The sequence below is a fragment of the Pongo pygmaeus genome, chromosome 1, assembly GCF_028885625.2.
Source record: "Pongo pygmaeus isolate AG05252 chromosome 1, NHGRI_mPonPyg2-v2.0_pri, whole genome shotgun sequence".
In the NCBI taxonomy this organism is placed as follows: Eukaryota; Metazoa; Chordata; class Mammalia; order Primates; family Hominidae; genus Pongo; species Pongo pygmaeus.
The window spans coordinates 191,123,704-191,140,534 of record NC_072373.2 but is presented as its reverse complement, the minus strand read 5'-3'; the positions used below and the strand labels follow the sequence as shown (position 1 = coordinate 191,140,534).

The 16,831-nt window shown below is 47.7% G+C and overlaps 1 protein-coding gene and 1 non-coding gene across 13 annotated transcripts; both read right to left on the bottom strand.

The window, feature by feature from the left end:
- Window positions 1-25: 25 nt before the first annotated feature.
- On the bottom strand, window positions 26-16,082 carry PABPC4 (poly(A) binding protein cytoplasmic 4). Of its 12 annotated transcripts, none has more exons than XM_054493645.2 (16): window positions 14,939-16,082; window positions 11,567-11,760; window positions 10,392-10,507; window positions 9,021-9,160; window positions 8,753-8,847; window positions 7,969-8,106; window positions 6,926-7,021; window positions 4,310-4,582; window positions 3,890-3,977; window positions 3,626-3,745; window positions 3,039-3,125; window positions 2,817-2,944; window positions 1,535-1,628; window positions 1,284-1,414; window positions 896-998; window positions 26-334 (listed from the first exon to the last, which is right to left on the bottom strand). In XM_054493645.2, the coding sequence occupies exons 1-15, from the start codon at window positions 15,129-15,131 to the stop codon at window positions 909-911; spliced, it is 1,983 nt and encodes a 660-aa protein (XP_054349620.1). In that variant the 5' UTR covers window positions 15,132-16,082; the 3' UTR covers window positions 26-334; window positions 896-908. The 12 variants fall into 12 exon arrangements, with proteins under 12 accessions (XP_054349620.1, XP_054349622.1, XP_054349623.1 ...); XM_054493647.2 differs by having other exon boundaries at window positions 939-998; window positions 14,939-16,067; XM_054493648.2 differs by having other exon boundaries at window positions 3,674-3,745; window positions 14,939-16,036.
- LOC129023884 (small nucleolar RNA SNORA55) lies at window positions 6,549-6,683 on the bottom strand. Its single transcript, XR_008496966.1, has one exon. It is a non-coding gene; the product is annotated as a small nucleolar RNA SNORA55 (small nucleolar RNA).
- Window positions 16,083-16,831: the final 749 nt, after the last annotated feature.

The window sequence follows — 16,831 nt, the reverse complement described above, 5'->3', positions numbered from 1 at the left end:
AAACTGTGGTCAGAGACAGAGGCAGTTTTATGGAGATTTTTTTTCTTTATTGGGAAACGTAAGACTTGGGTACATCAAATAAAACCAATTTCTGGGGGAAAAAATCAAAACCCACAATAAAAAAAAAAAGTTAACACTGTCTGGGCCACAGCAGAACCCAAAGAACATATTCGTATAATTGAAAAATTCTAGGTGCTTCATAATTGACCTTTTGATACAAAATGACCTATTAAATTTGCAATTTGTAATCCTTGGTGTTGAGGTCCATAGGACAAGCTAGGAAGTCTTCAAACCTTGAGCTGAATTCCATAAGGGGTTATTTGGCTTTTGAATCCTGTAAAGAAAAGCACCAACACAAATAAATGCATAATCAAATAATTTAGATTCATTAACATCTAGTGGATAAAGGAAGGTATTCTAGAAGAGAGTTTTTCTCAACCTCAGCGCTGTTGACACTTTGGGCATTCTGTTGGGTCTGTCCTGTGTACTGTACGATGTTTAGCAGCATCTCTGGTCTTTACCACTAGATGACAAGGCTCCTGAGGCCCTTGACAAGAGGGTCATGACTATGCCAAGTCAGCCCTCCCAACATACCAGCTCTGGTCCTTACCACGTGCTTTTTCCTTAGCTTATTTTACTGTCTCTTCTTTCCCTATCTGGAGACACCTACCACCATTAACCAGTACTAGTTTTATTATTCACTCAAGCTCCTGCAGACAAAGTCCACAGTCCTCATGGTAAGAAGTCACCTGCAACACACTCCGTGTAACTAACTGTACTTATTGTATTCCCAGAGCTAAGCAGTGAGCATATATACCACCTCAGGTCAAACCACGAAGACAATGCTCATAGGAACAATGCTCATAGGAACAAAAATGAAAATAGCCACACATACGGTTTTTCCTTGTCTAAGAGGTAGCAGCAGCAACAGCGCCCACCTTCTGGGCAGCTTCTTTCTTGGCATGATGAGCCTGTAGAACTGCTACAGCTTCATCCACCTGTGAGGAATCTTCAGGTGGTCAGTTAATCTAGGAGAGCTACTCCACCCCTCCCCAGTGCCCAGACCTAGTGGTGGACCAAAGCCAACTGTACATATGATCCCTAGGCTTCTGGTGCTAACTACTTTCCCAAATACCCACGGCAGCCTCCAGTCACAGTCAAGGCATGACGAGAGGGGTCCTGGGGGCAGCAGATCCCACTTTCTGCTGCACCTGGGCATCCAAGTTTGCCCCCAATCTTCCCAAGCTGAGAACTGAAGCTGCAGGGTCTGAGCCCCAGCTCACCTTGGAGCGGAGAGACTCGGGAGACTCTAACATGTGCAGCAGCTCAGAGTTGTCTATCTCCAGCAGCATTCCCGTGATCTTCCCAGCCAGGTTTGAATGCATTGTTTGGATGAGTGGGAACAAGCGTTCTCCTATGGGGAGGGTAGTTAATGAAAAAACAAATCAAATCCCAGTAAACAATGGACACTGGTGTCCTAGCTGGCATCAGGCTCTGGGCTCCTCTTCTTCTGAAAGCCAAGTGGGTCACTCACCCAGCATCTGCTTCTGTTCCTGGGGGGGTGCTGCAGCCAGCATGGAGGCAGTCAGTGGCTCCTGCCCCTGCACATGGACCGCAGGCTGGGGTGCCTGGGAACCAGGAGAGGCAGTGGGTTAGCACCGAGGAAAGGACAACACCTGATGGTGGTTGAGCGCCTGTTCAATATCTGAACATCTGACTATGTGAAAGAGGAGAGGAGGTGGCTGTCCTTGCTCTAAAGGAACTGATTTCAGTCCTTGAAGGATTGAGGGGTGTGGTGAGGAACTGAGTGGTATGGACATAAACACAACCAATTACAATGAAAATGGCATGCTATCAGAAAGCGAAGTGAAACGTAAATAATAAACCTATAGTGCTAGGCAAGCATTTTCTGACATTTCCTTAATACACCCAAAGTTACTCAAGAATGAAAAGCCTTGTTATAAATAAGGGTAAACACTTGTATATAACCTTTTCCTGAAAATTACAGTTTTCCTTTAGGGTAAATCTCAGTGCAGATTGGATCAAAGGGAGTAAATATCAACACATTTATAATTACATTACACATCACCTTAATTGTACCAAATGTTTTTGTATCAAATGCTTAAAAACTGTCAACATGCAACATCAATGCTAGTCAAAGCCTTGCAAAGAAAAGGTATTTTACATAGCATCAAGTTCTAAGAAATCCCCAACTTAGAGAGTATGAGACAGGACAGTTAAAGAGTAATCTACTAAGCAGCTTATGGGCCTGAAGGCTTAGGGTGACACCTCCACAGCAAATTGCTATTAAGCTCTGAAACAAACTAGTTGCATCTAGAGCACAGGTCTAGAGACAGCAAGTTACAGCTTAGAAAATCTAAGCTCTAGGTTCAACCCCTTCACCTCCTACACACACTTTACATCTTTGAAGCTGAACATCCATAAGTTGAAGTTATTTCCTGCATTAATGTACCAATCATCTTGCAGAGCAGCCAAGGATCCAATAGGTCACTGGATGTGGAAGTGACCTGGAGGCTCAAAGAGCTGAGTGAGCACATTATTTCGTACAAAGAGAGCAGGAAGCACTGGCTGCCCGCTCTGAGGCATTTCTGAGTGAACTGGCATCAGGCAGAGCACTTTTAAGCCCCTTCTCTCCCACTAGTGAGCCCCTGAAGGGCAGGGACAGTGAATCAGAACATAGCGTCATAACACAGAGCAGGCATTTAATACCTGTTGAAGGAATCAAAGCAAAGCTTCTTTTACATCAAGTGGAAATGGGGGAAATCCTTTTAAGCATTCTGTCTGGTGGACCTCACCTGCAGAGGCTGTATGGCAGGATGAGGGCTGCGGACACTGGAGGCGTATTTGTAGGGGGCAACAGCCCGGGGAGCAGCAGCGGCAACAGCAGCGCGCGGCGCTAAGTTCTGCACAGCTGTGGGAACGCCTTAGGGAAAGAACAAATACAATTAAAGCCCATCAGTCTGGGCAAAGACCCGTCAAATCCCATCTTTCCCCCTTCTGTGTGCATCCAATACCACCTCCAGACTGGCAGCTGTCAGTCAGCCCTTGCTGGGCGGCACCAGCCCCACCAAAGTCCATAGCCAAGCGGTCCGGGCACTCAGACCCTACAACAGACCAGCAAATGCACATCAGTGTTGGCGGCAGATGTCCAACTGGCCACGTCCCACGGAAGGAGAAATTTCAAAGCACGTTTACGCAACACACTGCACAGGGGGCCACTACTACTTTCGAGGATGAGCCAAAGGATAACCTACAACTCTTTCCACATCTTGAAATACAGGACATATTCTGTACACACCGTTTCCTTGTATTCCTCACCCCACCCAAAAGAACAGGCTGCCTCTGTGGTCATCCAGCTAACAAACTTCTACAACTAACTTTTTTCACGTGAGTCACCGATGAGCAAAGAATGTTAAAAGCAACTGACACACCTAGAACTCATACTGTTTCTCTGCTCCTGAAGTGGCCACCTAAGCACGCAGCTAAGATTACAGAACCAGGACTCGATAAATTCGAGCCCAACAAACTGACCAACCCAGGGCAGAGCCTAGTCATCCTGACTCCCTCCTCCCCAGGCCACACTTCTAAAGGCCAGTTTGCTCACCGACTCTCTGAGTGGTAGTAGGGAGGCCACGAGAGGCCGGAGCATTACCAGTTGGAGCCAGATGACGAAGAGTTGGACGAGGCCCAGACTGGCGTATAGCACTTGGCATTCCTTGGAAGCCTGGTGAAGAGAAAAATTGCACATCACTGAGAAGTGATGTGGACCAGAACCTAGGCTGTGCCTCAGAGCGGGGAAGTAGGAAAGGCAGAGGAGACCAGGACAGGTATATCCTGGGCCATCAAATTACTGTTCCCCACCACCTACCTTGAGGTCTCCCACCTTGCTGCCAGCGTGGATTAGGCCTCATCTGTGCTAACTGGTTAGGTGTATAATATGGAGGCCTTCCCTGAGCCTGTAAGACAGAAGAATACCCAAACACCCTCTTAAGGACTGAACCCATCCTAGAGAAGTATCTCATCTCATCTCACTAACCAGGACCTAAGCTAATTATTTAAATGTTCTTTCTATTCAAAAGCTGAGGGGTCAGCTAATGGGGACTGTTTTATGCTACCACTGCCACTGTGGGTGTGTGTGTGTGACCATGGGTAAGTCCTTCATTTTTACTTGAAGGGTCCTTATTGTGACATTCTAGAACTCTAATAACGAAAAATCCCTCTTCCCAACCACTGCAGAATACTGCCAGCAGGCAGGTTCCCAAGAGCTGTGACCAAACAGCACACCCACCTGTGGGACTGCTGGCACAAAGTAGCCACCCGCTGCAGGCTGGAACTGATTTAAGATGGCATTGGCAGGAAGTGCTCTCATTCCAGCCACTCGTTGCATATACTGGTTGGTCAGGTGAGCCTTTCTCTCTTCCTTCCTCTGGGCCAGGGCAACATATAGTGGCTTGGAGCCCACAATGCGTCCATTCATCTCAGTGACTGCTTTGGTTGCTTCTTCAGGAGATGAGAAGCAGACGAAGCCAAACCCTTTGCTTCTTCCATCCTCCAGCATTACCTACAAAATGAGACCAGCTACTTAAGAAATAAGGTGTCCCTGGCTGGGTGTGGTGGCTCGTGCCTGTAATCCCAGCACTTTGGAAGGCTGAGGTGGGAGGGCTTCTTGAGCTCAGGAGATTGAGACCAGCTTGAGCAATGTAGTGAGACCTCATCTCAAAAAAACAAAGGGCCAGGTGCAGTGGCTCATGCCTGTAATCCCAGCACTTTGGGAGGCCGAGGTGGGTGGATCACGAGGTCAGGAGTTCAAGACCATCATGACCAACATGGTGAAACCCCGTCTCTACTAAAAATACAAAAATTGGCTGGGCGTGGTGGCACACACCTGTAATCCTAGCTACTCAGGAGGCTAAGGCAGGAGAACCACTTGAACCCGGGAGACAGAGGTTGCAGTGAGCCGAGATCGCGCCACTGCACTCCAGCCTGGGCGACAGAGTGAGACTCCATCTCCAAAACAAAACAAAAACACCAAACAAACAAAAAAACCAAAACAAACCTACAAATAGGAAAAAAAAGGATGTCCCTGGGTGGGCAGGGAACTATTCATCAGAAGAACCAGAAAGCCTGGGTTCTGCTGCAGTCACTGAGTCTAGGTCAGGGTTCTGGCATAGGATTTACCCCAGACCAACTAAGTCACAACCTCTAAGGTATCTACTAGGTGTTTTCTTTGAGTCCCCAGGTGATGCTAAAGTTCTGAAACACTATGATATGGCTAATGATAAAACCAGGAACTCAAAAGATGTTTCCTGATATCTGGTGGATAGCTACCCCGGGTAACCACAAAACATCTTGAGAGTAGTATTGAGCAATTTATTTTCACATCTCATATGCTTCAAGACCTTGGTGGACAAACTCTAACAAGCTCTTACCAATGTCAGGATAACACTTTTGGAATACCACATGTGGACAGGAGTCATAAAATGTTCAGGTAACCAATGACTGCCACCATTAATTCAATGAGATGACCAGCTCAGAGATAGGTAGCCTAGATTCTAGTCTTACTTGCCTTCCTGAGACTCAATTTCCATGAAATACTCCAAACAGCTACAAAACCACAGGTCTACTGGTTCAGGCAGTCTTTTTCCACATTAAGTTCATCATTCACAAATGGCATTTTTCCTAATAGAAAAGGTTATTCACTGTCTTCTCTGGTGTGATTGTCATTATTTTATGTCTTAGCTAATGGCCCAGAGAGCCTCCTGAAGTGGAGGATAGGGAAGTAAAGAAGTGCATCACTCCATAACTCTCTATCAATGAGGTGGGCCAGTAAGGTATGTGAAAAAAAATGCCACACCATCATCATGAAAATGGTGACAATTCAAGGTATGGCTCTTTTGCTCTCTTAATAAATGCCAACTTGACTACCAGGCAGATAAGCAAGGATAGAAGATCACTCCTTACACTGATGAGGGCCAGTCAAGGGGGGTCATAGCAAAAACGAAAGGGTAAGAACTGGGCAAACCCACAGTTGGCCTCTGGCCAACTCCCTACTACAACTGATAACATTGCTTTCCACATTCCCAGGTTGGTAGCAAAGTCCACAAAGAGCCAGGGCAGGGCAACTAAGCCCTTACTAGCCCACGTGGCTTTCCTTCTCATCAACTAAAGGACTTTGTGGCATCTGGTACACCTCTGTTTAGCAAGACCGGAGTCTGCATCCGGCCAGAACTCAAAATGTTCAGATGACACCAGTTTCCATCCTGCTCCCAAAGTGCCAAGGACAAGCAGTACACCATCCCCATGTAGTCAGCATTCTCTTGTTCAAGGACTAAAATTCCTTATCTTTAAAATGAGGTTCCTACTTACCCTGCTAACTTAGTTGATATGATTATCAAAGAAAATCAAGCAAATGATGCACACTACGAAACATGGAAAAACCTTCCACTCCCCTTTCCTCTCTGTTTAAGACCAGGGTAGAAGTTCCCAAGCCCACCTCCAAAATCTTCAAAATACCTTCATTCTCAAGGAAATGTGGCAGAGCTGTAGAGACAGGCCCCAAGACAAATGGAAAACAACCTGTCTGGATTTCCTCTGCTCATTCTGTAGCACCATCTGTCCCCACACCGGCACGAGGCAGCAAGGAATGGGAAAGATTCAGGTGCTCTGGGTTGGCAAGGAGGGGCTGGGTCAAATTCCTCTCCAGACTCCAGTGCTTGGGAAACAGTGTAATGTTAACCTAATGAAATGTCATTCTCCAGAATGCATCCAGAAATTTTGCTTAAAAAACGCAGTAGCTACTTTCAGAAATGAACATAATTTAAATGCTATTCCTTCAATGGAACAAATGCCAATAAGCCTATAATGGAATACTACTGCTTTCAAACCCCAGATCTCGGTGTAATACCTTAGCACTGGTAATTGATCCAAAAGGAGAAAATTCTTTCCTTAATTTCTCATCATCAATAGTGTCATCCAAGTTCTTAATGTAGAGATTCACCCCCTGAAGGAAAAAGATTAACTGTTAACTGCACTTCTATACCACAAATATTCCCTAAGAAAGTGGTTCTCAAAGGGTGGCCCCCAGACCAGGAGCACCAGCATCTTTGGGAACTTGTTAGAAATGAAATTCTCGGCCTACGCGGTGGCTCAACGCCTGTAATCCCAGCACTTTGGGAGGCCGAGGCGGGCGAATCACAAGGTCAGGAGATCGAGACCATCCTGGCTAACATGGTTAAACCCCGTCTCTAATAAAAAGACAAAACATTAGCCGGGCATGGTGGCGGGCACCTGTAGTCCCAGCTACTCAGGAGGCTGAGGCAGGAGAATGGCTCGAACCCAGAAGGTGGAGCTTGCAGTGAGCCGAGATTGTGCCACTGCACTCCAGCCTGGGCGATGGAGCCAGACTCCATCTCAAGAAAAAAAAAAAGAAGTGAAATTCTCAGGCCAGACCCCAAACCCAATGAATCAGAAAAACTCTGGGGCTGGAGCCCAGCTATCTGTTTTAACAAGCTTCACTGATGAATCTGATGCAAGCCCAAAGTTGTGAAACTACTGCCCTGAAACTGACAGGATGATCAGTGCAGTCACCTTTTGTCACCTCTCCCCACAGCTGCTCTGGTGACCACTCACCCACCCCAGCAGGGGTCTTCTTGAAGCCATGCCAAACAAAGGAGTCTCATTTAAGTAAAAGGAACCTACATGGTTAAAAACAACAGGCTGAGGCTTCCAAAATAGAGAGCTTCTTGATGAATAAACTCATTTCTCATTTCTGGTTCTATAATAATCAGTCATATGTAGTAGGTATATATCCTTTTAAACCTGATCTTCTTGGGGAAAATGGGAAGAACACACTACAAGTCCCCAAAAAGAAAGCCCGCTAAACGTAAGGGTGTTCTGCAAATATTTCACAGCAAATCCCTTTGCTAGGCTGGGCCAAGACCACCTTACCTGATATCGACTAATTCTTTCCTGTTTCAACTGCTCAAATTTCCGTTTTAACTCTGCCTGCCGTTCTACTTTCTTTTGTGCACGGCCTACAAATATGATTTTACCACTTATTTCTTTTCCATTCATCTCTTCCACAGCCTAGAGAGGAAAAATATGTCTTTAAAGTTGCAGCGATGGGGTCTTATTCTGGAGGTCTAAGTCCCAACAAATATTCTACTATAGGACTAAAAACTAAATTCATTCCACCTCTGAAGTCTGTCACACAAACCCAAACTTCCTCATCTATAAAGTGAGGTTAATATTTAAATGGGTTATTGATCCAGATAATATAGAAATAGTACAGGTGTATAAACACAAGTGTGCTGACATGAGCCTAGGGCGATATAATATTCCAGCTGCCAGTAAATTCTGCAGGTGCTTTTGTGGGTATTTAAGTGATAAATGTTGAGGGTCTGACACAATGCTTTGCCCACAAGTAGCTGCCGTGCTGTTATCAAATCAGCACTCACTGGGCTTTAGTTCTCCCACCTTTGCAGGAGAACAAACGTCTGTCCTATTCTTTCAACAACTGATAGCTGAGGTGACAGGTATGTGCCAAGTGCTTTGTAAACACCTACATGAAGTTAACATGTGGAACCCAGGAAGATGATCCCAGAGTATAGTAATAGTGCATCTACTACCAGATACTCAGACCATCCCAGCTCTAGGTAGGTGCTAGCAAGACCCCACCCATACTCTGGGGCAACCTCTTACAAGCTTTTCCCAATCTTTGTGGTACACTCACCTTATTAGCATCCTCGTGTTTTTCGTAACTCACAAAGCCAAAGCCTTTGGATTTCCCATTGGGATCTCTCATCACCTTGACACTTAGGGTCTTACCTATTACCAAAGGACAGAACTATTAGTAACACCATCTTGAGCACAGCTCAAGGAGAGAAGGCTTCCCTCTGGAAACTCACTTGAAGCAAATCTCTGGAGCAGTACCCTCATCTCTTAAGAAAGAACAGATGGGTCTGGTAGACTGTGAAAGGGGACAAGGACCCCCAACTTACCAAACTGACTGAATAGCTCTTTCAGACTCTCATCATCCACCTCTTCCCCAAAGTTTTTGATATAAACATTGGTGAATTCCTTGGCTTTGGCTCCAAGCTCAGCTTCCCGCTCTTTGCGAGACTTGAATCTGCCCACAAATCTAAAATGAAACCATGAAGAACAGTAATTACCCAGAGGAATAAAACATGATGTCCAGGTGTCCAGGGACCCAAAGGAATACAGGTTAAAGACTGACAGGAGAGGTTAAAACACGAGATCCCCATCCACCACCAACGAGGCTCAGAGATACCCCAAGTCCCCAGTAGAAAGAGAAAAAGGCAGGACTATCCTGTGAGGACCAGCCCCAGGGCTCCTGGCTTAGACCAGGGCTACTCCTACCACATCACACTGCCTTCATGAAGAAACCTGATGGCCATGTTTTTAAAACGTTCATTTCTGTGCAACTATGTAAATGCATAGAAAAGGTCTGGAAGGATACAAACCAAACTGTTAACAGTGGTTAATCCTAGGTATGAGATTGTTGGAGTGAAGGGGCACCCTTTGCTTTTTAAATTTAATTTGGTACTGTTATACTTAAAAGAAAATTTATCCATACACTGACATTTTTATATTTTTTAGTGATATCTGTAGATCAACCACTGGACACACAGACATTATAAACATAACCCATCCTCTGGTATGCTAAATGACACAAAGGACAAAAATTATTTTGGCTTGTAATAGCCAAGACTTATTGTCCCTTCTTCTCCCCATATGGCTTTGGTAAGTTCCCCTCTCTGCATTCTACAGTAACAACCACACCAAAGCAACAAGGTCTGTTATGAAGTTTTTCTGCAAAGGGATAGGATTTTTCATTGTCACCAAGTATTACTGTGGAGCCAGCCTTGTATTAGGTCACTGAGTCATAAGTTAGAAAATGGAGAACCGCGGGGACAATTTGGCATCAACCACTAGCGAGGGACCCATGGACAGACCTGAATCACAGGAAAGCCAAGGTCACACTGCTAGTATACAGCTCCTGGTCAGTCCAGGGCCCTCTCCACTCTGCCGCTGGCCAAGACCCCGACTCAGAGTGAGCTTGGAGCTGCTTTCCAGCCAGCCCCAGTTGTTGATGCTCACAAAACCCACAGACAGATGCCTTTAAGGGAGAGGCGGCAGGCAGGCCATGGCTTGGGCAGGAAGCCCACCTTGGCGAGTCAAAAGGGCTGCCACGGCTCAGGCAGGGAGACTCACCAGCCCTGGAGTGGAGAGGTAGGAGCAGGCCACACTTGGGCCGAGAACCAGTAGCCGCCTTGTGTGTGCCAGTTAATACCGAGGTGGGGCCACGGCTGGCTCATGCGATGGTTGTTGCTCCGGACTGGGACACTCACACTTTGCGGTCATTGAGGAGCATGCCATTCATCTTCTCGATGGCCTTGTCAGCAGCCTCTTGGGTCTCGAAGTGGACAAAGGCATAACCCTTAGAGCCGTTCTCATCACACACCACCTGTCAAAGACAAGGTGGACCACTTTAGCACCACTGGCCAGCTCCTGAGACATGAGAACCTCAGGCTATCTTGTGCCTGAGAAGACTCTAGCCCATCCATGGCCAAAGGTGGCCAAGTACACCAGTATAATTTTTCTAACACCTAGCACAGCACCAGGTACCTAGTAAGTGTTCCATTTACAAAGGTAGCCACTACTAAGATGCTATTCCAAATGTTTTCTTCTTTATTTTTATCAAAAACAAACAAACAAAAAATATTTAAAATTGGGTACTGCGGCTCACGCCTGTAATCCCAATGCTTTGGGAGGCCAAAGCAGGAGGATTGTTGGAGCCAGTAGCTGGAGACCAGCCTGGACAATGGAGAGAGACCCTGTCTCTACAAAAAAGAAAAAAATTAACTGAGTGTGGTGGCACATGCCTGTAGTTCCAGCTACTTGGGAGGCTGAGGTGGGAGGATGGCTTGAGCCCAGGAGGTCGAAGCTACAATGAGCTATTACTAGACCACTGCACTCCACCCTGGGTGACAGAGCAAGACCCTGTCTCTTTAAAAGACAGCAACACATTTTAAGAAATCTGGGTGCAAACCACAGTGACGCAGAAAACAAAACATTTTCCAAGGCCACAACAGATTTTCAGTGCAGTATGACATTAAACATATACACCACCACCGTTTAAGTTTTAAAGTGCTCAGCATAAAACAGATACGTAGAAGGAATAGAGTGAATTTATGCTTCTAAAGTGATTAAGTTTCCTGAAGACTAGAGACACTTCTCTGGTCCTCTCCTTTCCCCCATCCCAAAAGAAAAACGTGGGCTTTCCAAAGCTAAAGAACAGGAAGGATATTTCAGGCTGAGCAAAGAACAAGGGTATGAAATCGTGTGCTGGTTACGCTGGGTGTGGCCCTGAGATTACCTATGGGAACTTTTAGGATTCCATGTCCAACATTTTGAAAATTCCCATACCCTGATGCCCAATTCCAAGATAGTTCTCCGTTTGATATTTATCTTGTTTCCAAGAATCAATTAATTATTCTGCTAAAATCATTTAATCAATGTTTACCTTGCAGGATAGTATGTTTCCAAAAGCAGAAAAAGTATCATAAAGTGCCTTGTTATCTATAGATTTGTCCAGGTTCTTGATGAAGACGTTTCCCACACCAGATTTTCTCAAAGAGGGATCCCTCTGAGACCACATGATGCGGATTGGTTTTCCCTTAATCACATCAAAGTTCATGGTGTCCAAAGCCCGCTCAGCTGTAAGAGAGAAAGACATTTCAATAAGGAGAGAAAACATCAGCTCCCACAGGCCAACAGCCTAAGAACAGATTACTCCAGAACTTTTCAAGGTAATCACTCTTGATAAAAGGCAACTCTATTAAAATAAAAGGGCATCAGATTCCTCCAGCCTGCACTGTTTGTTAGTAAGGGTAGCGTTAAGTTCCAGCTAATGACTACTTCATGACAGAAGTCTAAACACCCTTCTGGGTCTGTGCCCTTGTTGGATAAAGGGGCCACAAGTAAAGATAATCTAAATCGCCTTAATGACACCAAGATCCAATGATAATACCTCACATTTGACTAAGCTTTACCATTTAAAAGAGACTTTGCAGACTACCACCCACCATGACTCAGGTGGGACAGCTGAAATTATACATTTTACAAAATGAACAAACTTATGTTTAGGGTAACTAAGCTGTACAGCTAGCTAGTAATTATGAAACTAATACTAGATTATCTGATTTATTTTTCAGTGAGGTATTGCATCAAAGTTACCAAGTCATTTAGTCTACAATCCACCTATGGAGACAAGTGACAAAACCTGTAAGCAAATGATCTGGGGAAAAAAAAAAGGTGCTATCCCTCAATTCAGAATTCAGTCCAGTTTCTTTTATTCTCAATTTCTGAGAACAGAAATTGATTTAAACAAAAAAGCTTTAAACAAAAAAGCGTCAATCATCAAAATGGATCACACATGGAAAAGTTCTCTGTACTATCACCACAAGGATTAAACCACCATACCTTCTGCCTAAGTAGACAGTGCGCAGATGGTAGGCCCTGCACCCACCTTTTGAAGCCTTAATGGAAGTTCTGTAGAATTCTAGGACTTCAGCTACCCTGGGTGCTCAACCAACTTCCCCATCCAGCACCTTGGAATGCTTCCTTAGCTTCCCAACCAAGTCCATGTGTACACCAGAGACAATTTAAAGAACCAAAAGCTGGGCCGGGTATGGTGGCTCACTCCTGTAATCCCAGCACTTCGGGAGGCCAAGGCGGGTGGATCACCTGAAGTCAGGAGTTCGAGACCAGCCTGACCAACATGGTGAAACCCCATCTCTACTAAAAATACACAATTAGCTGGGCATGGTGGCGAGCGCCTGTAATCCCAGCTACTCAGGAGGCTGAGGCAGGAAAATCGTTTGAACCCAGGAGTCAGAGGTTGCAGTGAGCTGAGATCACGCCATTGCACTCCAGCCTGGGCAACAAGAGTGAAACAGCGTCTCAAAACAACAACAAAAAGAACCAAAAGCTAAAATATAATACCATCTACCAGCCAAAACACTTCTCATCACTAATCACAACAAGGATGCCCAGATCTGGTGGCCACTTTTCCTTAAGGCTATGATGGCATCTCCTAAAGGTGACATCACCCAGAACCTCCTCCATGAGGGGATTTAGACAGGGTCAGAGCAGTGGAACCTGCTCCTTGCCTCAAGGCAACATCTCACTTAAGGGGGGGGACAAAATTCCCCAACTCTGCCACTCCACAAGCTCAACTGTTTCATTAGCCAGGAGAATTTATTTTCACTCATTATTTCCAACAACTTTCCCCACCCACTTCAAAAGGTGGGCTCATCTGTGTGGGGGGTAGTTGGGAAAAGGGGAGATGACAAGACAGATCCAAGTCAGGAACAGTCCAGGGAAAGAGGAGTTTGCTTGTGATGGCTATCAGATAGCTGGGATCGCAAACTATTTCATTAATTAGCAGTAAAGGAGCCCATTTCAACACAGCTCCTTGTCTATTTCCAGACAGCACTGCACAAGGCAAGCCGGCTTAGTCTGACAAATCTGGCTGCACTTATTTATAGCAGGGAGAAGTCCTGCAGAAGTATGTGTTGGCAGACACACTGACCAATGGCTTCTGCTATCTCTAAGTGACACGACTTTTGTTCAAAAGTCAAGAAGGCAGACAACAGCTAATGTGGTACATTATCCCCTAAAATAAAGACCACACTCAGCTACCTTTGCGCTCCTATGGCCATGGACAGAACTCAGCTTGGAGCAGCACACTGGATTGACAGTAGCAATACCTAGTCCCTCTCAACATGTCCAATTCTCTGGTCTCAGCTGCAACCTGGGCAAGTAGTAACTCTGGGCCTCAGACAGAAAACAAAGTGGGGACCCCAAAACTAGGGACCTGGAGATCCTTTTCCATAGAATGGCTTGTTTCTCCCAGTAATGATCTCTGCAGTTGTTCCCTTTTAATCTGGAGTCACGTGCAGCCTCTGATCAGGTTTCCTCTGGCCTCACTCCTGCCACGCCTGCGGCATACCTCTCCATGCTCCATGCTAAGGCCACAATCTGAGGTGGCAGAGCACTGTGCTGGGAGTCCCAACTTGGCTTCCAACTTTTTGCATTCCTTTTCCTTCGCAGGAATCCCATTTTCTTCAGATTAGATGAAGTAAAAGGGCTCTGACTAGTGCAAAGCACTGTTACGCCTGAGGTGACAAATGCCACCAGATTTTCAAATGCGCTTCCCCAAACTACCTCCACGACACTCTCTACAGCAGAGCCTGGATACCGTTTGTCCAGAGTAAAGCACTTCTCCACTCCAGTGGCAAACACACAGACCAAGGAGCTGGCCTGGCACACGCAGCTTCTGTAGCACTAACCTAAGTCTCTGTGAGAGTTTAACGCACAGAAACCTTCCCCCTGCTTTCTGCCTGCCCTGACCGATCCTTTATCAGCACAACATCAGGTAGTCAAGGTCAGTAAAGGTGGCGGAGCGGGCAGGAACTTTACAATGTAAAACTTTTGCGGGGAAGTGTGTTTCAAATGTCCCGCCTTTTTGGCCAGCCTGTGAGGGGCACAAGCAAGGGTCTCTAACAGCCCAGCCCCACTGACACCGACCACACACAGTGGAATGCCAGTGGCTTCACTCTAATCCTGTTTTACAGTCTCCTTGGTTTCCAACCCCACTACCAGCAACACCAGTAAGTAGCCCAAGGTCACCCAGTTAGCAAGTGGTAGAAACAAGATTGAAACTCGAGTCATCTGATGCCAGGTCCGCGTTCTCAATCTCTGCACCCTGCTCCCAGCTTCGGTGGCAACATGCTGTCGTGATGCCGCCCTCCTCGACAGGAGGACCCTGCCAGAAGACGACTCCCGGGGTCCGCCGGGCTCCCACGCACGTGTTGGCACCGCTTCTACTCACCGTCGGCCGGCTGCTGGAAGTTGACGTAGGCATAGCCCAGGGAGCGGCGGGTGATCATATCGCGGCAGACCCGGATGGACAGCACAGGCCCCGCGGGGCTGAACTTTTCGTACAGCATGGCCTCGGTGACGTCCGAATGCAGGTCGCCCACGTACAGGGAGGCCATGGGGTAGCTGCTGGCCGCAGCGTTCATCTCCCCGCCCCCCACCACCCCGAGCCCCGCCAGGAGGACTTCTTATCGGGCCCGCCGCAGGACAAAAGGGGCGCCCTCGGAGCCCGAGCCCGGGCCCGCGCCGCGGCTCACAGGTGGCACCGGCGCGGCGAGGACGAGCTGGAGTCGGCGGGCTCGGAGACGGGACGGAAACGGGAGGCGGGGGCCGGCTCCCACGGCCGCAGCACCGCAGACAAAAGGCTCTCCGCACAATATGGCCCTCCCCGCGACTTTGCACTTCTACGCGGTCCTGGTGCGAAGCTCCAAATTTCAAAAAATCAAAGTAGGAGAAAAATTAAACGGGGAATCCCCTTCCGAAGGTAAAAATCCTTTAAGAGGCGACCGGACGCTGCCCACGGCGGCCTCGGGGACACGCGTTTCTCTATAAATATAGGCCTCGGGCTCCGGCGGTTTAAGATTACAACCGCCGGGGCAGAGGGAAACCAAATCTTTGTGGGCGCCGACTCGGCGAGCCCCGGGCGGGTGGCGAAGGGCAGCGCGGACACGTGGTGCGCCGGGGCAGGCGCGGGGCGCGGGGCTCGGGGCCCGAGCGGGGGGAGGGCACGGCAGGCCGGGCGGGCGGCTCACCCCCGGACCGACGGACGGAGACCGACGGACGCCAAGCGCGGCGGCGGCGGGCGCGGGGCAGGCCGGAAGCGTGCGAAAGTGACTTCCCCGCGGGTTCTCGGAGGAGGATTCGCTTTTTCTTTTCCTTTTTTTTTTCAGGATTTTCAAGCGTTTTCAGATTTTTTTTTATCTTTTTCTTTTTCCTCAGGCTGCGAAGCCCGAAAGCGGCGGAGGCGGCAGCGACCCGGGGCGGAGAGAGGCGGCCGACGGAGCCACCGCTCCATTTATACCCGCCCGCCCCGGGCGCTGCTGGTCGAAGGGCGCCTCGCGACCTGGGCGCAGTCGTGCCCGCCCACTCGGCCCGGGGGCCCGAGGCGGGGCGGCCACGCGAGAGCGACCCAGCGCGGCCGCGCGGCGCCACAGCGACCCCTGGCGCGGGGAGGACCGCCCAGCTTGCGGCTGCAGGAGACCCCAGGGCCCCTTTCTATAACAAATAAATCTTACCCTCCCACCCATCACCCGGGAATGGAACCTAGAAGCCATTTAACCTGCACACACGCATGAGGTTTAAAATTAAATTGTATGGGGCCGGGCGCGTTGGCTCACGCCTGTAATCCCAGCACTTTGGGAGGCCGAGGCAGATGGATCCTGGAGGTCAGGAGATCGAGACCATCCTGGTTAACACGGTGAAACCCCGTCTCTACTAAAAATACAAAACATTAGCCGGGCGTGGTGGCATACGCCTGTAGTCCCAGCTACTCGGGAGGCTGAGGCAGGAGAATAGCTTGAACCCGGGAGGCAGAGGTTGCGGTGAGCCAAGATCGCGCCACTGCACTCCAGCCTGGGCAACAGAGTGAGACTCCCTCTCAAAAAAAAAAAAAAAATTAAATGGTATGCCAAATTGTGAAATGAAAGTGACATAAAATAAGTTAAAATAAAATAATAGGTGGTCCAATAGGTAAATGTCTGGGTCCAAATACAATAAAGATTTGAGAAGTTTTCAGGATACTGTTGACCTAGAGGTAAAATCGTCAGGAACTAGAAATGCAAGCAGTATCCATGGGTGATGGGATTTTCTGAAAAGATGAGCACATTTTGGTAAAGCTTCAATGAAA